The sequence below is a fragment of the Dromiciops gliroides genome, chromosome 4, assembly GCF_019393635.1.
Source record: "Dromiciops gliroides isolate mDroGli1 chromosome 4, mDroGli1.pri, whole genome shotgun sequence".
NCBI classification, from domain to species: domain Eukaryota; kingdom Metazoa; phylum Chordata; class Mammalia; order Microbiotheria; family Microbiotheriidae; genus Dromiciops; species Dromiciops gliroides.
In genome coordinates, this window is record NC_057864.1 from 399,916,181 (window position 1) to 399,938,719 (window position 22,539).

Below are 22,539 nucleotides of genomic sequence, written 5' to 3' on the forward strand. Positions count from 1 at the left end.
ATCTTCATCTGAGGTAAAATTTTAAACATCAAACTGTGCAGCGAAACTGTCATTTACCCTAGTTCCTTTTACCTTTAAAAAATCATTTAACAGAGTGTCTTGGCTCCAATCAATATTTATTACTTGGTGTTTCTTAAAGATAGAATGATCAAAGGAATATTATCCCAAAAGAAAAACAGTTTCAATATATGCACTTGCCAAGCTAACTTTCCATTTCTATTCCTGGTTCTATGCCCCCTTTCAATCTCTCCTCTGCTGGTTCCTTCTCTTCTACAAACATGCTCTAGTTTTAACATAGCTATTCTCAAAGTAAATTCACTCATGATCCTACTTCAAGACTCAAGCTTTCAGTACCAAAATTCTAGAAATTGTATTCTCTAATCTGACTTCTGTCCCCATCTACTGAAATGGGTTACTTAGTCCAAGGTCAATAATCACTGTTTACCAAAAAAGCGAATACACATGTGCACGCACGCACGCGCGCGCACACACACACACACACACACACACACACACACACACACACACGGGAGGAGGGGAAGGAAAGGGAGGGGACCCACATAGAAATTTTTTTCTTCCCTTGACTTCCATGACAATGTACTCTCCTAGTTTTGCATCTATGGCTTGAATGGTCACTAGTCCAGCATTCCATATTATATGCTAACTGAATGACACTACCTAGGTGTCCTATCAACACTTCAAATTCAACATGCACAAAACTGAACTTCTTCCCCTCAAAACTACCACTCCTTATTTTTCTATTTCTGATGATGGTACTACCAAGTTACTGAGGCTTAAAAATTCATTCTTTAATTGCGTCCTCTTCCCCCTTCATTGGCTAACCAGTACTCTAGCATCTACCTCTGCAATCTCTCTCCCATTAGTCCCTTCTTTCTGTTCCCACTGTCACCACCTGAGTTTTGAGAGAGCTGCCTTGGAGTCAAGAAGACTTGGGTTCAAGTCCCACCTCTGATACCTACTGGCTAGAGGATTCAGGACAAATCTCTTAACTTTGTGATCCCAACAACTCTCTAAGACTCTATGTTCCAAAAGAATTAATCTTCACTCGTAGATTTGCATGTAGCTATTTTATGCTTACATAAAGTTTGAGAAAAGGGTTAAATTGAGATTCATTTAATAGAAATTGGTAGAAATATGGAAGAGGGGGACAGCTAGGTGATGCAGTAGATAGAGCACCAGCCCTAGATTCAGGAAGACCTCAGTTCAGATCTGGCCTCAGACACTTGACACTTATTAGCTGTGTGACCCTGAGCAAGTCACTTAACCCCAACTGCCTCACCAAAAAAAAAAAAGTGTGTGTGTGTGTGTGTGTGTGTGTGTGTGTGTGTGTGTGTGTGTGTGTATGGAAGAGGATCAAAACAAAATACCATAAAGAGTGAAAATAAAGATATGATAGATCAAAACTGGCTCTCCTTCAAAGTGATGAAAATTTTATTTTGTTCCATGGAGTACAATGACTTCCTACTTCTGCTGATAAAGTGCTTACTCCTTTGCCTAGAACTCATGGTCCTTCTCCATAATCTTATCTTTCCTGCCTTATCTAATATTACTTCTTTACATGTACTGTACACTTCAACTGAACTGGGTTACATTCTCCATCTACCAAACATGCCCTAAAATTTCCACACTCTTGGTTAAGCTGTTGGCTACGGTGGAAAAGTCTTCCTTCTCTGCCAGCTTGTTGGTCCTAGCCACCCTCCAAAGTTCAATCGAATTCTACTTCCTCTAAGAAATATTTCATGATTCACTAATAATGACAGCTCTGGACATCAGACTATATTTTGTACCTCTCTAGTTCACTCATCTAATATGGTGCATGTATTGTTCTTGTATCTTAGCCACTCCCCCACCCCAATACTGTACCCTGGAAAGGGCAGGAAATGTATATTCTCTAAGCTTTTTAACTACCCAAACACTCAGCATGCTTTGCATACATATCAGAGGAGCACCCTAATTATCTGTTGTTGTCACTGAGTCAAAATGGTATAAGAGTAATGAGAATTCAAATGAAAGTCAAAAGATTCATAATCTAGTATGGGGACTGACTGATGATGTGACCTCCAACAAGTTACTTCCCTTCTCTAGGATTCACTTATAAAATGAGAATACTGGACTAAAGTTAGTTCCCATTTTAATATAATGAATTTATGCTGTGTAAAATCTAAACAAATTATATTCCCCACCCTTCACCTAGTTTAATTTTCAGAAAAGCTGAAGTCACAAAAGCATAATGATTGTTTGTTCTTAGATAACAGTGACTATGTAATAAATCCACAAATTTTAAAAGATCTAGAAAAAACCCTCCACATGCTATGAAAATCTAAGAAAAAAGCACAGATAAGCATCACACAAATTGAGAAGGCATGGATATAATGCTATCTGCAGCAATGGAGGGAATGACCGCATTGATGAGATCACAAATTAAAGTATTACCCTACTCAAGCCAAATCAACACATAGTTTTGGAATGCTTACGTGAATTATTTTATAGTTAAACATAGACATCATAACCAGTTAAAAAGTCATTTAATTATCTTTGAACTGTGGGAACATAATAATCACTTTATCAAATTTAAATGCCTTCCTTTTATGAAAACAACAGCTATTCGTTCACTAATTTTTAGGTTAAAGTAATAAAAGAAATAATCTATTATTTTCTTATAATGCTACTACTAATAATACTACTGTCTAAAAATGGCAAAACTAAAACTATACAAATGTGAAAAATTACAAAATCCTTTAAAGAAAAAAGTATGCACATACTGTAAAGGAAAAGAAACAATGAAAATATCAATTGTTCTATAATTTGTAATATACAAAGCAAAATAACGAATCATTCTTTCTTTTTTTTGTTTTGTTTTGTTTTGTGAGGCAATTGGGGTTAAGTGATTTGCCTAAGGTCACACAGCTAGTAAGTGTTAAGTGTCTGAGGTCGGATTTGAATTCAGGTCCTCCTGACTCCAGGGCCGGTGCTCTATCCATTGCGCCACCTAGCTGCCCCAACAAATCATTCTGAAAAGCAACAGAACCAATTTCTACCTAAGGCAAAGTTTGCTTTATTTTGCTACTGTCAAATCAAAATAACTATTTTCATTCTGACAACTCTTACATTTTACAGTACTCCATCTACAAATGGAAAGATTTCCAGATGTTTGCTCTATGTATTCATTGCTAAACATGCTGACAATGGAAGATCACCATTATATAGTAAAAAGCTTTAATGAAAAGCCCATTGATTGGATAATTCAATCCATTTGATTGTGAATTCTGTTGGAGAAGGGACTGTCTTGTGCTTTTCTTTGCGTCCTCAGAATTGAACATAGTTCCTGGCTCATAGTAGATGTTTACCAACTATTTTACTGAATGTTGACTTACTGATTACCTAGCCCGGTCTATAAATTTTGTCTTCATAAAGTTTTAAATATGGATTATCCATATTATATGCTATTCAGTCCACTAGAGCAGCCCAAAGTTTTGGCCAGTTACATATTTTAGTAATATTTTGAATAATTCAATCTTTTTGCCCTACATATTATTCATGCTAAACAATAACACTTGGTGACTTAATGTCAGTTACCTTCATAGAATCCTCAGTAAAAGAACTAATCTACTACCTCATCAGGGTGTAAAGATGACCTGGACTCTTCTGTATTACATGGAGAATGCAAACTCTGACAGAAGCAGGAAAGACTTTTATCATAAGACTGCATCTGTGGTCCAAGGACAAACCTAGCTAAGCAAGGAAGGACCCAACATAAGTGACCACTAAGTAATGAAATCTTTGGCCACAGCAACTCATAAAAGAAAACTACAAGATAGTCTTCAGCCTAAATAGACTAAACAGATTAAGTAGAAAATAATGATTATATGAGACAACAAGAAATATTAAAACAAAGACAAAAGACTTAAAAAACTAGACGAAAATATAAGGTATCACATAGCAAAAATAATTGACCTAGATAAAAATCAAAGAGATCACTTAAGAATCAATGAACTGGAGCAGCTAGGTGGCACAGTGGATAAAGCACTGGCCTTGGATTCAGAAGGAGCTGAGTTCAAATCCAGCCTCAGACACTTGACACTAGCTGTGTGACCCTGGGCTAATCACTTAACCCTCATTGCCCCACCAAAAAAAAATCAATGAACTGTCTGAAAGCCAAGACCAACCACCTTGAACACCACTCTTATCTGAATTAGTGAAAGGACAGCAGAATACTCACTTGCATGTATACACACAAAGTTGGGTACAAAAATACATTTCACTCAATTGGGAAAAGGTAGAAAAAGGAAGAAGAGAGATGGAGGAATGAGAGAGAATAGAATAAAGGAGAAATTTACCTTAAGCAAAACTTCACTAAAGTATTAAAAAATGTACAAAGATACATATAGATCTTTTTGAAGTGGTTAAAAATTGGAAACTTAGGGGGTGCCCATCAATTGAGAAATGAATGGCTATACAAGTTACAGTATATTAACCCAAGTCACAATCAATACCAAATCCAAAGAATGGCTAAAGATGAGAAAAGACACTGATTTACCTTGGTACTAGTACAAAGCTCTATCCTGATCTGTTGAAATAAGTTTCTAAAGATGAAAACAGGACATGAAAAAAGCAGAAGACATTGACTGCCATCATTTCTTACAGAGGTTAATCAATGTAAACCAATTATCACAATGAAGAGGAGGCCAAAAGAGTACAGAAATCACCTCAACTGGAAAACACTTGATCTCTTTGCCAAAGAGAGACACATCAACTAAGACTAACAGCAGTTTAGAATATAAACCCATTCCCAAAATATTACAATACTACAAAGTGGGGAAAGAAGGAATCTAAAGAAAGCATGGTAACCCAACTAAACCAACATCAATTCAAGAAATGAAATGGCTGTAGTTGTTACTGTCATTCAGTCACGTCTAACTCTTCATGACCCCAAGGACCACAGCAAGCCAGACCCTTTTATCCCCCACTATCTCTCAAAGTTTATCCAAGTTCATGCTTGTTTCCATGACCCGATCTATCCATTTCATTCTTTGTTGTCTCCTTTTCCTTTTGTCTTCAATTTTTCCCAACATCAAAGTCTTTTCCAATGAGTCTTGTCTTTTCATAGCCAAAGTATTTACACTCCAGCTAATAGTCTAACTAACTAATAGTTTAATTAGTAGTCTAAGTATTAACTGATTTTATCTCCTTGCTGTCCAAGGAACTCTCAAAAATCCTCTCTAATACCACAATTTCGTTTTTTGTTTTTTTTTTGTTGTTTTTTTTTTGTGGGGCAATGGGGATTAACTGACTTGCCCAGGGTCACACAGCTAGTAAGTGTCAAGTGTCTGAGTCCGGATTTAAACTCAGGTTCTCCTGACTCCAGGGCTGGTGCTCTATCCACTGCAGTATGTTCTCAGTGATGCTATAAGGCTACATATGATGGAACACCAAATTTTTTTTTTTTTTTTTGGTGAGGCAATTGGGGTTAAGTGACTTGCCCAGAGTCACACGGCTAGTAAGTGTCTAAGGCCGGGTTTGAACTCAGGTCCTCCTGAATCCAGGGCCGGTGCTTTATCCACTGGGCCACCTAGCTGCCCCCCCCAAAATTTCTAAAGAAACAAACTAGCAGGTGAGCCAAAGGGCAATAAAAAGGTTCATGTTGGGCATAAATACTGCTTTTTTTGTATTGCTCACCCTTTTTCTTACTCAAGGAGAACAACAGAAGGGAGTAGTCTAAGAAGGAGAATCATAGTGACTATTGTTTTGGCCTATTAACCCCATATTTCATTCATGTGGAAAGCCACTGGTATGGAAAAAAGCTACAATAATGAAGACTGCAACTCATCCATGTATTATCCCTAAGAATTATCTAGGTTACAGAGGGAGTAATGGACTTGGCCACAGTTACAGAGTCATTATGAGTCTTAAAGAAAGGTATTTCTGAATTCCAGCTCAGACCTCTATATCCTCTGTCATGTAGTCTCCTAAGCATATGTAAGCTGATATATATTCCCACTGATGACTTCCAACAGAGAAGTGGAATAAATGAGATCATCCAGGAAATGTATGCTCAGAAAAGTATCCTGCCATTATAATAAGAGTTAAGAGACATTTCAGGAATTTTACATTTAAGTATTAAAGCGCATTTAAAAAAAACCCAAACAAACTAGAGAAAGGCCACCAGTGTTTTGGGTTGATTTCTCTATGGAAGATTTATATAAAAGCATATTAAACATCTCTTTTTTAGTAAAAGTGAAAATATTAAGAAATAATAATTTCTCTAACTTAAAAAACTTTACAAACTTTTATCTTTAAGAATGTAGGAAGAACTAAAGGTAAAGTCTTTCTTAAGGAAATGTATTAAAGGTGATAACCAAATAACTAGGCTAGTCACCTTCCCTACCCCAAAAGTCGCATTTAAGGGCTATCCCATTTTAGTTTATCCTGTAAGAAATGATTGTTTAAATAAAATTATAAAATTATAAAATAATAAAATGATTGTTTAAACAAGAGAGATTGTATTTAATAACTAATTACTGTATTAGGACTAAGGTTTTTCACTTTTTCTACTTCCTCATCTAGAAATCAATTGGTGTGGGTAATCTTTCTCAAAGACATACCCAGCCAGAATGTCTGAGATCTAATCAAAAACAGTAAAAGATATTCTAAGTTTGGACTAATGGGTACATTCCTGCTCACTGTGTTTACTCAGACTGGTCTGAGAAAATGTGGATCCTCCTTTTTGTAAGTTAGGTGACACAGAAATGGATAAGTCTCTTTGACCAAGATTTAGATGATCCAAGTCATGTGCCCCAAGACCGTCATTGTAATATAGCCCACTCTCTCATTGTAATATTCATTTTCTCACTAATTGCTAACCAATCAAAGTTGACTGCCACTCTGAGGAACATCTACTCTTCCAAAGGTATATAAACTGTGAGTCCACTGCCATTAGGGGTCTTTGGTCTAAGAGAGATGGCGAAATAACCATCCTATTATTAATAAACGTGTTAGTCAGTAATAAAATGATTAAATTATCCAGAAATTATGTGTCTCAGACCTTTTTTAATAGTCACAATCCAAAGAGAAATGATTAAGCTATTGATCAGAGGGAGGTCCTTTTGAGTACTCCAGGAGACAACTGAGGGGAGTGGTCTAGGAAGTAAATTCAAAGTAACTATTGCTTTGGCATATTGACTCCAAAATGTATTTTAACATATTATGATCTTTTTCATTTTCTTTCTTTTTTTTTTTTTTGGTGAGGCAAATGGGGTTAAGTGACTTGCCTAGGGTCACACAGCTAGTAATTGTCAAGAGTCTGAGGCTGGATCTGAACTGAAGTCCTCCTGACTCCAGGGCCAGTGCTCTATCCACTGAGCTACCCAGCTGCCCCTGATCTTTTTCTTATTCAGGATTCCTATAAATGTAGCCTAAATTAATCTTGGAGTACTAATGCTGCTGCTACTGATATGTTCATGATAATAATAACAATAGGGGCAGCTAGATGGTGCAGTGGATAAAGCACCAGCCCTGGATTCAGGAGGACCTGAGTTCAAATCTGGCCTCAAACACTTGACACTTACTAGCTGTGTGACCCTGGGCAAGTCACTTAACCCTCATTGCCCCACCAAAAAAAAAAAGTGAAAAAAAAATAATGAGCATTTACATAGAATTTTAAGGTTTGTATAGTGCTTTACAAATATTATCTCATCCTAATGGTAACCCTGGGAAGTAGATGTTATTATTATTCCATTTTAAAGATGAAGAAACTAAGGCAGATCATGGTTAAGTGACTTGCCCAATTGAGAAATATATCATAGGGCATGAAAGAACTATGAAAGTCTGGACATCTCTCTAAACCACAAATGGCTTAAATATTAGCTTAAATTTAGTAAAATACATAAAATTATTTCTGCAAGATTTATGTCCTAAAGTGCATAGGATAGTATTAATATTTTTTCTTTGATTGTAGGAAGGATATGGATAAGAAATGCATATGGTAAGAAAAAGTAATTGGGTAGCAATCTTCACCACTGGAGGTGGTAAACTATAAGATCATTAATCAATGAATTATTATTTTTTAATTAATCGGCTTCTATTCAGCTTCACTATTTATTTTTCCAGCTTCACTATTTATAAGGGGTAATATCAAAACTAAGATTTCTCCATCATCAAGAAGAGTTAGACTAGGGAGCAGCTAGGTGGCACAGTGGATAAAGCACTGGCCCTGGATTCAGGAGGACCTGAGTTCAAATCCAGCCTCAGACACTTGACACTAGCTGTGTGACCCTGCGCAAGTCACTTAAACCTCATTGCCCAGCAAAAAAAAAAAAAGAGAGAGAGACAGAGAGACGTAATATTAGTGAACCTCACTCTTGTTTTTTAACTGTTGTTTTATGGTTTTAAACCTTTATATTTTTAGTCTTCTGATTTAAATAATTTATTCTTTTCCCTTTGGTTGCTATTAATCTTTCAAATGACTTAAAGTAGAGAGAAAATAAGGGAGAAATAAGCATGGAAAAATTATAATTGGTTTAACTGGGGTCTATTTTTAGCCTGAATAAGCCTCTTACTAAGGCAAATTGTCCTAGATTATTTTTTAAACTGTACACAGAAAAGGACAATAATCTTGGCAAAAAATCATAGTCGTTTCCTGATTATCCACCCATCAACTACCTTCAGTAAGGATGATAGTGATTTATCTCGAGCTGTTCCCTTTTCCCTGACATCCCACCTTTCATATCCCAGCTGAGTCAGGGTCACAAACCCATTTCCCATATTCATGAACTAATTGCACCAAAGAGATCTGAGGCCTTGATTCCAATCCAGGTAGGTAGTATAGTAGCTGCAGAAGATTAAAACCCTCTTCAAAAAAACAAATCAGCTCTAAATGGCAACATCCATCTGAGTTCAAAAGCACTGAATATCTGTCTACTATATGGTTCTTTGCTAGATCTTTATCTAGGCCATAGCCACTAACTGCGGCAATCCCACAGGATTGCCTATACCTTCTTCTCCCTCCGTACTATTTCACTTAGTGATATTATCAGTTCCCATGGATTTAATGATTATGTCTATGCTGATGCCTTTCAAATCTACTCACCCTTCCTAACCCCTCTGCTGACCTCCAGTCTTAAATCTTCTTTCAGATATCTTGAACTGGATGTCCAGCGGACATCTTAAACTCAACATGTCCAAAACTGAAGTCATTATCTTTCCCCCTAAATCCACCGCACGTCCAAACTTCCCTGTTACTATCTAGGCATCACTGTCTTCCCACTACGCCAGGCCTGAAAACCAAGTGTCATCCTGGACTCCTCACTACTTCTTGCCCCACCTCCCCCATATCCAATATGATGCTAAGACCCACTCACTTCACTGTTGCAATATCTCTGGAATGCACTGGCTTCTCTCCCTTGACACGGCAACGACCTTGGCAGGCCCTCATATCCACAGGCAGAGCCTCATAGATGGTTAGACTGCCACAAGTCTCTCCTCATTCCAGTCTATCCTCCCATTCAGCTCTCAAAGTGATCTTCGTAAAACAGGTTCCCCTTTCCAATCTTCCTACCCCTTCCACCCTTTCCATACTCTTCAGTCTAGTTCTACTGGCTTCCTTATTGTTCCCTAAACAAGACACTCCATCTCTTGGCTCTGGGCATTTTCTCTGCTGTCCCTCATGCCTGGAATGCTTTCCTTTCTCATTCCTGCTTCCTATCTTCCATAGATTCCTAAGTCTCAGCTAAAACCCTAGCTTTGATAGCAGGTCTTTTCTAGTCCTTCTTAATTTTAGTGCCTTGTTCCTCTGTTAATTGTTTCCTATTCGTCTTGTATTTAGCTTGCATGTAAATATTTGCTTATATGTTATCTATCCTTTGACTTTCTTTTTATTTCCAATGCACAAAGTTGGTACTTTAAAAATGCTCATTAGGGGCAGCTAGGTGGCTCAGTGGATAGAGCACCGGCCCTGGAGTCAGGAGTACCTGAGTTCAAATCCGGCCTCAGACACTTAATACTTAACTAGCTGTGTGACCCTGGGCAAGTCACTTAACCCCAATTGCCTCACTAAAAAAAAAAAATGCTCATTAATTGACACTAGTAATGTAGTGTTTGATAAACCCAAAGACTCCAGCTTCTGGGATAGGAACTCAGTATTTGACAAAAACTGCTGGGAAAACTGGAAGATAGTATGGCAGAAATTAGGCATAGACCAACATCTTACACCTTATACTAAAATAAGGTCAAAATGGATACACGATTTAGACATAAGAGGTGATACCATAGATAAATTAGGAGAGAAAGGAATAGTCTACCTATCAGATCTTTGGAAAGGAAAACAGTTTATGACCAAACAAGAGATAGAGCATATTATAAAATGCAAAATGGATTATTTTGATTACATTAAATTAAAAAATTTTTGTATAAACAGAAGCAATGCATCCAAAATTAGAAGGGAGACAGAAAGCTGGGAAACAATTTTTAAAGCCAGTACTTCTGATAAAGGCCTCATCTCTAAAATATATAGGGAACTAAATCAAATTTATAAGAATCCAAGTCATTCCCCAATTGAGAAATGGTCAAAGGATATGAACAGGCAGTTTTCTGATGAAGAAACCAAAGCTATCTATTCCCATATGAAAAAATGCTCTAAATCACTATTGATTAGAGAAATGCAAATTAAAACAACTCTGAGGTACCACCTGACACCTATCAGATTGGTTAAAATGACAAAAAAGGAAAATAATAAATGTTGGAGAAGCTGTGGGAAAATTGGAACACTAATGCATCGTTGGTGGAGCTGTGAACTGATCCAACCATTCTGGAGAGCAATTTGGAATTATGCCCAAAGGGCGATAAAGCTGTCCATACCCTTTGACCCAGCAATACCACTTTTGGGTCTTTTTCCCAAAGAAATCATGGAAAGGGGAAAGGGACCCACATGTAAAAAATATTTATAGCTGCTCTTTATGTGGTAGCAAGGAATTGGAAGTTGAGGGGATGCCCATCAATTGGGGAATGGCTGGACAAGTTGTGGTATATGAATACAATGGAATACTATTGTGCTGTAAGAAACGATGAGCAGGAAGAGTTCAGAGAAACCTGAAGGGTCTTACGTGGACTGATGATGAGTGAGATGAGCAGAACCAGAAGAACATTGTACACAGTATCATCAACATTCAGTGTTGACCTACTGTGATGGACTATATTCTTCTCACCAATGCAATGGTACAGAAGAGTTCCAGGGAACTCATGATAGAAGAGGATCTCCAAATCCAAGAAAAAAAAAAAAAGAACTGTGGAGTATAGATGCTGAATGAACCATACTATTTCTTTTGGTTTTGGTGCTGTTGTTTTTTCTATTTTGAGGTTTCTCATCATTGCTCTGATTTTTTCTCTTATAACATGACTAATGCAGAAATAGGATTAATGTTATTATGTGTGTATATATATATATATATATATATATATATATATATATATATATAAAACCTATATCAGATTACCTGCTGTCTAGGGGAGGGGGGAAGGAGGGGAGGGAGGGAGAAGAATCTGAAATTGGAAAGCCTGTATAAACAAAAGTTGAGAACTATCTTTACATGTAACAGAAAAATAAATTAATTAATTAATTTTTTTTAAAAATCTCATTAATTCACCATCTATAGGTAGTGGGTACAATGTCCTCAAAACAGGTTGGCAAATGATTATTACTTTAAAATGTTCTTATCTGTGTTTTCTTTACTGTTATTAATACTGTTATTAATTAGCTGTTGTTAATCTCCTTATTGCTATGGATACTGTAGAGTTAACTATATTATCTACCAGCATGTTATCAACTAACTATGTTATCTATTAGAATTACCCCAAAAGTACCTTCCCTATGCAGGAAAGTAAAAAATGTATAGAAAAATAAAGAAATTTAAAATCATAGTGTGTAAGCTCACAGGAAATCTAATGAGGGGAAACCAACAGAAAAGACAGTGAAATATTAAAGTTTTTATTTTGCCAAATAAGAAAAAAAAATGAAAGGACACCTTTCAATATTCCAAATCCTTAGCAACACCAACACTAGCAATTCTGAAAATTACATATAAATCTTTAAAAGGAAGAACTGAAAAAGTAGCCACTAAATCAGAAATGGAAAGAAAAAGAACACAATTCATAGTGCATAGCTTCCTAGAGAGTTGAAATATAGCTCCTCTGTCAATCACATTTCATGGATTAGTGATTTCATTTGTGTTTCTGCTGAAACAATCTTCATCCTCTCTTACTTTTAGTAGATAGTTTGACACATTGCTGTACCCTAAATAATTCACAGACTAGTAGTCAATCCTTTAAAAGCTTTGCTGTTTTATTAATTTTGCTTTGCTCAAATAAGAAATTACTGGATATTATTAGGGACCTACTTCAAAATGTATTGACACGTCAGCTTTGATTGAATGTTTCTAATGTTTCAATTTTGGCAGAGGGAAATATGGCTTTTTGGAGTTTTTTGTATGAAAAGAGGCTCTATAAACTTAGCAAGAATGGTCCTCAAACAACAAACCAAGAGTCTATCAAGGGTACATGCTCAAAAGAACCCAGGGCCATCTCCACACCCTCATGAGATATTAGAAGGTAGAACTTTAGCAAAAGGCTCATAGCAATCAAAATAATAAAATTAAGAACATAAGCCTGAGAGAGAATTATACCTTCAAGTCTACCTAAGAAATTCAAATTACCAGTAGCTGTATTATTCTTTTCCTGAGAAGTACATGTCTTGGACTTCAAAGTATACAATTAAACTCCTGTCATCACTTTTAATTATCTTTTAAAATCATAAGGCAATAAAACCCCCCACCAAACCTAATGTACTTTAAACACATTAACTTGTTACCTGAATGGACAATGGCTGAATGAAGATGCTCATGCAATGCCATATTTCCAATGATACGAACTATACTTCTTTGTATTTTAGGGCAGTCCTTATGAAGTTGGTATATCCTCTGGAGTAGTTGCAGGCCTCCATTTGCTTCAATTTTATCACAATGTGTGGCAATCTAACATAATAAATGTATTAAAATTAGATGCTGTAAAAATATGCAGACCTATACCACATCATATAGCTCTTGTGTATTTAGGGTTCAGTACACATATAAAAACATCTTACTTAAGGACAGGCAATGGGCCAGATGGAGCATCACCAAACTTGAAAAACTATTTTTTTTTTCCTTTTGCGGGGCAATGGGGGCCAAGTGACCCGCCCAGGGTCACACAGCTAGCAAGTGTCAAGTGTCCAAGGCCGGATCCGAACCCAGGCACTCCTGAATCCAAGGTCAGCGCCTCATCCACTGCGCCACCCAGCTGCCCCGAAAAACTATTTTTAAAATCATTCAAAACCACTAGATTTAATTGATTAGTTGACCTGAGTTAAAAAAAAAATCAAATTCTATACCTAAGTGGGGAAAAAAGTGCTTCTCACTGCCAGAATAATTAAGAAAAAATCTCACAAAAATGTCATATACAAACCTTCTATCTTCATTATGCTATTATGCATTTTCTTTGGATCAAATATATAACTAGGATACTGACTTCCTGTTTCAAATTAACTTCTACAGTTGATTAAGTCTAAAGACCTTTTCCAACCTTAGCAAAAGTTCATCTAACTCCTGAAGTCTCTGCTACGGAAGAAGGCAATCTCTCTGCACAAGCATAGTCAGTAGGTCAGGTGTCAACTACAACTTTGAACCTAACTATCAGCAGAGTTAAGCAATGTCTACAGCTTCCACTAACTGGCCCAAGAAAATGGCAAAAGAAAAAAAATCAAGAAGATGAAATCAGAGAAAAAGAAATAAAGAGTTTGGGATTGTAGATGAAAGTTTAAAAATAAGAGAGAAGGGGCAGCTAGGTGGCACAGTGGATAAAGCACTGGCCCTGGAGTCAGGAGTACCTGAGTTCAAATTCGGCCTCAGACACTTAACATGTGTGACCCTGGGCAAGTCACTTAACCCCAACTGCCTCACTAAAACAAATAAAAAACTAAAATTAAAAATTAAAAAATAAGAGAGAAGAAGCAACAAAAGAGAAAGGACCAGGGACAAAGAAGAATGAAAGAGAAAAGGAAACAGGGGGCACAACTGCACAAGAACTGCTTCATGCTACAGTTCATTGGACCACGCTCCCCAATCTCTCGTAGTTTATCACCACACCCTGAACTAGCTCCACTACTTACTAATTTTACAGAATGACAATTTCAAGGCATGTCTTCTAATTTTCAATATTAAAATTTTATTAAGCTGGTACATGAAACTTAAATAACTCACATAGATAAGAAATTCCTGGGAAGAGAACAACGCAGGCATCACTACATCATCAATTCAGGCCCTATTCTTAAACCACCAAAATCCAATCTAGCTTTTCTAAGTTTCTTTTTGTGCCAAAACATCCCATCTGCTCTACTCTGTGCTGGGCCCCTAACTCCATGACAGAAAGAAAAGGGAACCACAATGCCAGGTGCTCACAGGTTATAGTAAACAGACATGATTTTCAAAATGCAACTTCAGGGTTCCAAAAAGCAATTTTATAAGTTCCCTTAAAAAGTCTGGTCCAGTTGGCAAGTTTAATGTGTTCATTTGATGACTTGCCAGCCCACCCTTCTTTGAACAGCTCACTAGCATTCCTGAGTATGTATGAAAAGCAATGCTAGGAGCTCTCAAACTTGAAAAAATTTTAAAATCATTGCTATAAGATATACATTTATGTAGGAATACAGTCAGTTTGAATTTTTTACATTTTAAAAGAAATTTTAAATGTTTAGTTACCTCAGAATGTTTCACTAAGGCCTGCAAACAAAACATCTCTACTGTTGCCGAAGGAACTTCGCCCAAACTTTCAGCATAAGGAAGTCCATTTCCTCCAAAACACCATAAGCCACCCTATAATCAGAAAGAATGAACAAAGTTTACTGGGGAAAAAATGTTACCCATGGTTTTTATTCAACAACTAGACATAACCCATAGAAGTGTAAGACTTCATCTATAGGCTACCAAATATCTTTAAAACAAAGAAGAAATTTATGTATAAATGAGATGAATCAGAGGGAGGCCTGAGGGATTTGGTGCTTCACAAGTCTACCTGTACTGGGAGGAAGGGAGCTAGAATCCTGGGAGCAACTGGCACCTAGAAGAGTGGAAGATCATGGACTCAAGGAAGAGTTTCCAGGCAAATGTAGAAAAAAGGTCAACAATAGATCAATGGTAAGAGAGGAGCCTCACCATGGGAAGGTGTTCTCTCTGACACCTTTAGTGACTAATATTGTTCTGGGAGTGAGGCAAATGGAAAAGGAGAATCCATGGAGTAAATCTTACAAGGCAGTGGAATAAAACACCTAGAGTGAAGGGAGAGTCTAGAATGGAAAGCACGGAAGCTTTGATTACATGAAGAATACCAAGAAAAGAGAAACTAGGTTATTATAAGGGATTATCAATCAGAGAATGAGGTTCTGGAGTCAACAGACAGAGAAGATGGATAATGAAGACAGAAAGAGAAATCCTTTTGGAAAGCAGCACACACAAAAAAAGAAATTTAAAAACTAAGGGAGAGGACTAGCTAAAAGGGAGGGAAGGAAAGCAGAATATCAAATGAAAAGAAGGAATCGGGGGTGGAGGAAAGAAAGCCTATGAGAACACAGACACCTTAAAAAAATTTAAAGTAAATAAAGGAACATAATATTGCATTTACAACAGAAAAACGAAATTGAAACTGAAAAGCTTCTGCACAGATAACATTAATGCATATAGGAGTCATCTAGATAAGAAGGGAAGTGGTCAAATGGGGGGAAAAAAATCTTTGAATCAAATTTCTCTTATAAGGGCAGAGTGTCCAAGATATATAAACAATTAATAAAGTAAGAAGAACAAAGAACACAATATACACAGTAATTATAACAATGTAAGTGGAAAAAATAACACAAAAAAATCAAAAGTAAATGTAGGGGCAGCTAGGTGGCGCAGTGGATAGAGCACCGGCCCTGGAGTCAGGAGGACCTGAGTTCAAATCCGGCCTCAGACACTTAACACTTACTAGCTGTGTGACCCTGGGCAAGTCACTTAACCCCAATTGCCTCACTAAAAAAAAAAAAAAAAAAGTAAATGTAACAGAATTATAAAGGTCAAGTGGGCCTCAAATGAAGAGATATGATTCATGGTAATAGAACATTTGAGATGTTCTTATATGTGTTTGATTTTCCAGTTAAAAATTGGATCACAGGGGCAGCTAGGTAGCACAGTGGATAAAGCACCGGCCCTGGATTCAGGAGTACCTGAGTTCAAATCTGGCCTCAGACACTTACTAGCTGTGTGACCTTGGGCAAGTCACTTAACCCCCATTGCCCCGCAAAAAAAAAAAAAACAAAAAAAAAAACAAAAAAAAAATTGGATCACAAAAACAAGAGTTGTAGGTTTGAATGAGGAACATCCATCCAAATTCTAGCCTTAAGGTACATGAATCTTTGCTATCCAAGTTTCTTTAAATAGAGGGAAATCCTGTTTCAGAAAAGGAAGCTATTTTGCTAAGAGAAACAATCAGAAAGTCTTTGAGGGTATCAGGTAAGTTTTAGAAATAAATAATCTGACGGACGTTTGCTTTTATGAAAGCATGTGTGCAAAGATTAATGATCTTGATAGCAGCATAGCTGGGCTCATATTCCAAGATTGTGACTTGCTAGCTGTGGATCTTTAGGCAAGTCACAACATCCTTGAGCCAGTTTTCTCATTTCTAAAACATCAGTAATAGTCAATGATGATAGATAGGGCAGCTAGGTGGTACGGTGGATAAAGCACCAGCCCTGAATTCAGGAGGACCTGAGTTCAAATCCAGGCTCAGACACTTGACATTTACTAGCTGTGTGACCCTGGGCAAGTCACTTAACCCTCATTGCCCAGCAAAACAAAACAAAACAAAAGTCAATGATGATAATCACTACCTTGGAATCATCCTCCACTCTATACTGCCTCCTACATCCAACCAGTAGGCCAAGTTTTGTTGATTCTGTGTACCTTTGTTCCCACCACACAACAACCACCATAGTCTAAGCCTTCACTGCCACTCCCCCCCAGTCTTTTAGCTGTCTTCCCTACAACCAGTCCACCCTTTTCTCCACACAAATGCTGAACTGATATTCCTAAACACAGGTATGACCATGTCATTGCTCAGCTGAAGAAACTTCAGTGGTTCTCCACTGCCTTTTGGCTAAAATACACACTCCTGCATTTAACATTTAAAGTCTTTCACAATCTGGTTTCCGCCTTTTTTTTTTTTAACACAACCTTTAAAAATATGGTTGATCATAGAGAAGAAATGTTTAGTCACAGATAGAGTAGCAGAAAAGCAACAGACACAAGATTTGTTTTCTTTCTAAAGGACTGCAAATTACTCCCACTCCCACGCTCTATGTTCCAGTCATTCTGGCCTGCCTCCTGTTCCCTGTAAAGGACATTATATCTCCGAGCTCCATGATTAGTACACTCTCCATTCTCACTTCTACTTCTGGGAACTCTTAGTTCCCTTCATAGTTTAACTCAAGTACCATTTCCTTCAGAAGGTCTCTTCTTATCCCACCCAGTTGTTAGTCCCTCCTCAGTATATTATTTATCTTACATATATCCTGTATTTTCTTATCTATGTGCCTGTTGTATCTCCCAGGAAAACATAAGCTCCATGTGTTTCCCTTTTGTCTTTGTATTCCCAAGGGCCTAGCAAGGTGCCTAGAACACAGCAGGCACTTAAGAAATAAGCATTAACTGCTTCATAGTAACTGCTTCACAGGGTTATTTCAGAAAATCTGGAGGTTTTTTTAAGGGTAGAGAATCTTCTCCATCTATAAAAGTACAATCCCTCCATAGTTAGTAGGCAATCTACGTGACTTGCTGTGCCCAAAAGAATTAATCACCTGGAGGACAACTTTCTGATAAAGAGCTTCTCCCATCTTAGGTAGCCTGAACCCCAAAATCCAGACACAGTCTGCTTCTAAGTATGTATTTGACATCTTTCCAGCTTGTTAGGAGCTGATAGAATGAGTAAATGCAGTATATTCATTTCAACAGGTTTTCCTTTGTAAAATATACCCACAACTTGTCTGAAAATTGGGTGTCAGAGATTACAATCTGGTATTTTTGTCTGACGTTATCCTCTTAATAATGATATGAATGATGGTGATGATAGCTAACATGTATGTAACACTAATTATGTGCCAGGCACTGTGCTAAGTGCTTTACAATTATTATCTCATTTGATTCTCACAACAATCCTGGGAGGCAGGTGCTATTATTATGCTCGTTTCATAGATGAGGAAATTGAGGCTTCGGGAGGTTAAGTGATTTGCTGAGTATCACACAATTAGTAAGTGTTCCATGCCTGGCACTCTATCTACTGTGCTATTTAACTGTTTTCAGACTCACATTTCTAAAAAGGAGGCCACAAAAAATATTAACATAGTTAACTTCAAAATAATTCAAACATGTACACACATTCTCTGAAACAAAAGATGAAAAGTGGAAAGTGACAGAACAAAAAACTTCTTGATAAAAAAACTAGTTATATCCTTAGTTTAACTTCCACGAAAGTATGGAAAAGGCAAAGTCATGATTCCAAATAGTTCAAGTACATTTTTAAGACTGGTCCAAATTTCCTATAATAAGAGAAATTCAGATCAAAACAACTCTGAAGTTTTCCCTCAACAGTCCTATCAAAGCACTGTTGGTGGAGGTGTGAACTGCTCCAAACATTCTGAATAATATTTTAGAATCATACTTGAAAAATGACTAAGATATCTACAACGTCCATATCCTTTGAACCAGAGATCCCACAGCTAGGCATATACTCAAACAAACAAAAGTCTTAAATATACTAAAATATTCATAGTAGCACTTTTTGTAGTAACAAAGAACTAGAAACAAACTAGATTCCCATTTTGGGGGAATGGTTAAACAGATCAGAGTACATAAATTTAACAGAACACTACTTTAACTGACAGAAAATTCAGAAAAGTATGAGAAGACTAATACAAACTGATGTAGAGTAAGCAGAATGAGGAAAACAAACACTCTGACTACAGTAATGTAAATAAAACAAGAAAGTGGACATTATAATTATAGTAATCAAGAAAATGTATCTCTCTTTGAAGCTGTGGGGAACATTGCATATACTGTCAGATTCAATTGATGTGTTCGATAGTTTTGCTGAATGATTCTTTTTTCTTCTATTTTTATTCTTTGCTACAAGGGATAAGTGTGGATAAGGAAAGAGAGAAGACTACATTGAGAAATGAAGACAAAGTAAAAACAAAGACATCAATAAAAAAAACTCAAAGTAAAAAATTAAAAAAAAAAAGAGACATATCCCAATGTCCCAGCCTTTGACTCATAAGGAAGCCATTAGGAAGATTAGAGAAGAGAACTATGATCAATATGAATAATAGTACCTTTCTTTGGCACTCTCAGGGACACATCAGGCAACTACTATTCTATAAGAAATGGCAGCAACTGTTGACAGAAAGTCAGGATATTAGCAACCCTAGACTACCTTTCTTATCTTCCTAAGGATTACAAGCTGCCACAGAAAATGAATACTTGTTAATGAAATATACTCAACTCTGCTTGTGTTCATCTGGATGCTAATAATCATTTGACTCAAAAATACACAAAATATGATCCATATTCTTCATGAAGCAGAAGTATTCTTATGTATGAAAAATTGGGTTGGGTGAAATCTTTTTATTGAGATACCATTTTAAGAGATTCATAACTTTTGTGTTCCAAAAATTCACCTCTAAGTTATCTACTGAAACTTAATTTACAGATTTTCAGACAGAAACATAGATATAGAAATGATGGCTAACTTTACAAGCTAGCCTCCCTCCCTCCCAAAAAACCTATATAATTAATAATGTAGTTTAAACAATACTTTTGTAATACTAACAATCTTAAAAAAAAAAAAGGAAACACCGAAATTGATTAAGAAATACTTTGAATGCTGGTGTTTCAGAAAAAGCAAGTTTAGAGGATGTTGCTTTTCAGTCACATCTGACTCTTCGTGACCCCATGTGGAGTTTTCTTGGCAGAGATACTGAAGTGGTTTGCCATTTCCTTCTCCAGCTCATTTTACAGATCAGGAATCTGAGGCAAACAGGGTTAAGTGACTTGTTCAGGGTCACACAGCTACAGATAAAGAGTCTGAGGACAGATCTGAACTCAGGATGATGAGTTTTCCTGACTCCAGACCCAGCACTCTATCCACTGTGACACCTAGCTGCCTAATTAGAGGATGACAAAGAGATAAAAAATGTGTTAAAAGTCTTAAGATCACCCTGGAGTTTTTCCAAGGTTGGTAACACTGATACTCTATTGTTTCTAACTTAATTTTGAAACTTATGGATTACTTATTCCTCTCATAGAAATATAACTTTTCTTATTCTTATCAACTAGGCTAATTGGGTTCATTTTGGAAAGGGGAAAGAGGAATTAGGTTATCAATGTTCCTATCTACCTATTAAAGAGGTATTTTTTTTAATATGAAAGATAAGAGGAAAGTGCAGAATGATAACCCCAAGAGAGAAGAAAGGAAATGATACAAGTGAGTCAAATAATTCCCTACTGTTAGTTACAAAGTGACATTAACCCAGGATAACTCAGTGCTACCTCATATAAAGGAAGGCAAGGAACAGAGTATCCTTCAAAGCAAAGCTGCTTCGGGATAGGTGAGTGAAGGAAAGGGCAGTATTTAACTTATTTTCTCTATATATTGGACACTGCATGAATCAGGAATGCCTATACTGAACTCATCTGAAGTTCATACCAGAGAATTCCTTTCTTCTAAAAATGACTTAAAATTTTTTTGTACCTTTTCTACTATATGCACTAAGCATCTAGAAATCACAATTATGCCTTGCCAATAGTAAGTGTCAAATAAATAGTTGTTGAATGAATGTGTGAATGCATTCACCTTCTGAGCAGCTAGGGACTGACTACTTTCCCTCAGAGCCAATGATGTGAAATATTGGATACAATGGTCTATCTCAGTCTGAGGTAAAGATGCCAGCAGTTGTCGAAGCTCCTCTTCAATGGAGTAATCCTGAAATAAAACGGAAAGGAGTTCTCCAATAACTAAACAGTTCAGCACAGCAAAAGGGTTCAGGAAATCAATGAAGAACTAAAACAAACACAAACATCAGAACTACATAAGTGCTTCCAGTCTTAAAAACAAACATTCAAGGCAGGACCCAAGTGCAAGATGGTAGAGTGAGTTATTGTATCTCAACATAATTCACCCTCAAAATCAAAATATAATAAGAAATTCAAGAAATAAAGCATTTTAAATTAAAACAAGACATGAGGGAGAATTCTACTGGAAGGTGTACTGGGAAGTTACAATGATCTAAAAATAAACATTTATTTTTCTTAAAAAGATAGGCAAGGATTCTTATAAATTTGATTTAATTCCCTATATATTTTAGAGAATTAAATCAAATTTATAAGAATCCAAGTCATTCCCCAATTGAGAAATGGTCAAAGGATATGAACAGGCAGTTTTCTGATGAAGAAACCAAAGCTATCTATTCCCATATGAAAAAATGCTCTAAATCTCTAATGATTAGAGAGATGCAAATTAAAACAACTCTGAGGTACCACCTGACACCTATCAGATTGGCTAAAATGACAAAAAAGGAAGATAATAAATGTTGGAGAGGCTGTGGGAAAATTGGAACACTAATGCATTGTTGGTGGAGCTGTGAGCTGATCCAACCATTCTGGAGAGCAATTTGGAATTATGCCCAAAGGGCGATAAAGCTGTGCATACCCTTTGACCCAGCAATCCCACTTTTAGGTCTTTTGCCCAAAGAAATCATGGAAGGGGGAAAGGGACCCACATGTACAAAAATATTTATAGCTGCTCTTTACATGGTAGCAAGGAATTGGAAGTTGAGGGGATGCCCATCAATTGGGGAATGGCTGGACAAGTTGTGGTTTATGAATACAATGGAATACTATTGTGCTGTAAGAAATGATGAGCAGGAAGAGTTCAGAGAAACCTGGAGGGTCTTACGTGAGCTGATGATGAGTGAGATGAGCAGAACCAGAAGAACATTGTACACAGTATCATCAACATTGAGTGTTGACCTACTGTGATGGACTATATTCTTCTCACCAATGCAATGGTACAGAAGAGTTCCAGGGAACTCATGATAGAAGAGGATCTCCAAATCCAAGAAAAAAAAAGAAAGAAAGAACTGTGGAGTATAGATGCTGATTGAACCATATTATTTCTTTTGTTTTGGGTGCTGTTGGTTTTTTTTTTTCTTTCTAATTTGAGGTTTTGCATCACTGCTCTGATTCTTTCTCTTGTAACAGGATTAATGCAGAAATAGGATTAATGTTATTATGTGTATATATATATGTGTGTGTGTATATATATATCTATATGTATATGTATAGAGATATATAGATATAACCTATATCAGATTACCTGCTGTCTAGGGGAGGGGGGAGGGAGGGGAGGGAGGGA

General features: G+C 36.7%; 1 protein-coding gene across 4 annotated transcripts in view; it reads right to left on the bottom strand.

Annotated features, from left to right (window-relative positions):
• Positions 1-22,539, bottom strand: part of SERAC1 (serine active site containing 1) — a 79,231-nt gene that overhangs the window by 27,316 nt on the left and 29,376 nt on the right. For all 4 annotated transcript variants that reach the window (XM_043962833.1, XM_043962832.1, XM_043962831.1 and 1 more), the window contains 3 exons: positions 20,980-21,108; positions 14,802-14,915; positions 12,878-13,040 (listed from right to left, as the gene is read on the bottom strand). In XM_043962833.1, the coding sequence (XP_043818768.1) occupies positions 12,878-13,040; positions 14,802-14,915; positions 20,980-21,108 (406 nt within the window). The remainder of the gene's footprint in view (positions 1-12,877; positions 13,041-14,801; positions 14,916-20,979; positions 21,109-22,539) is intronic.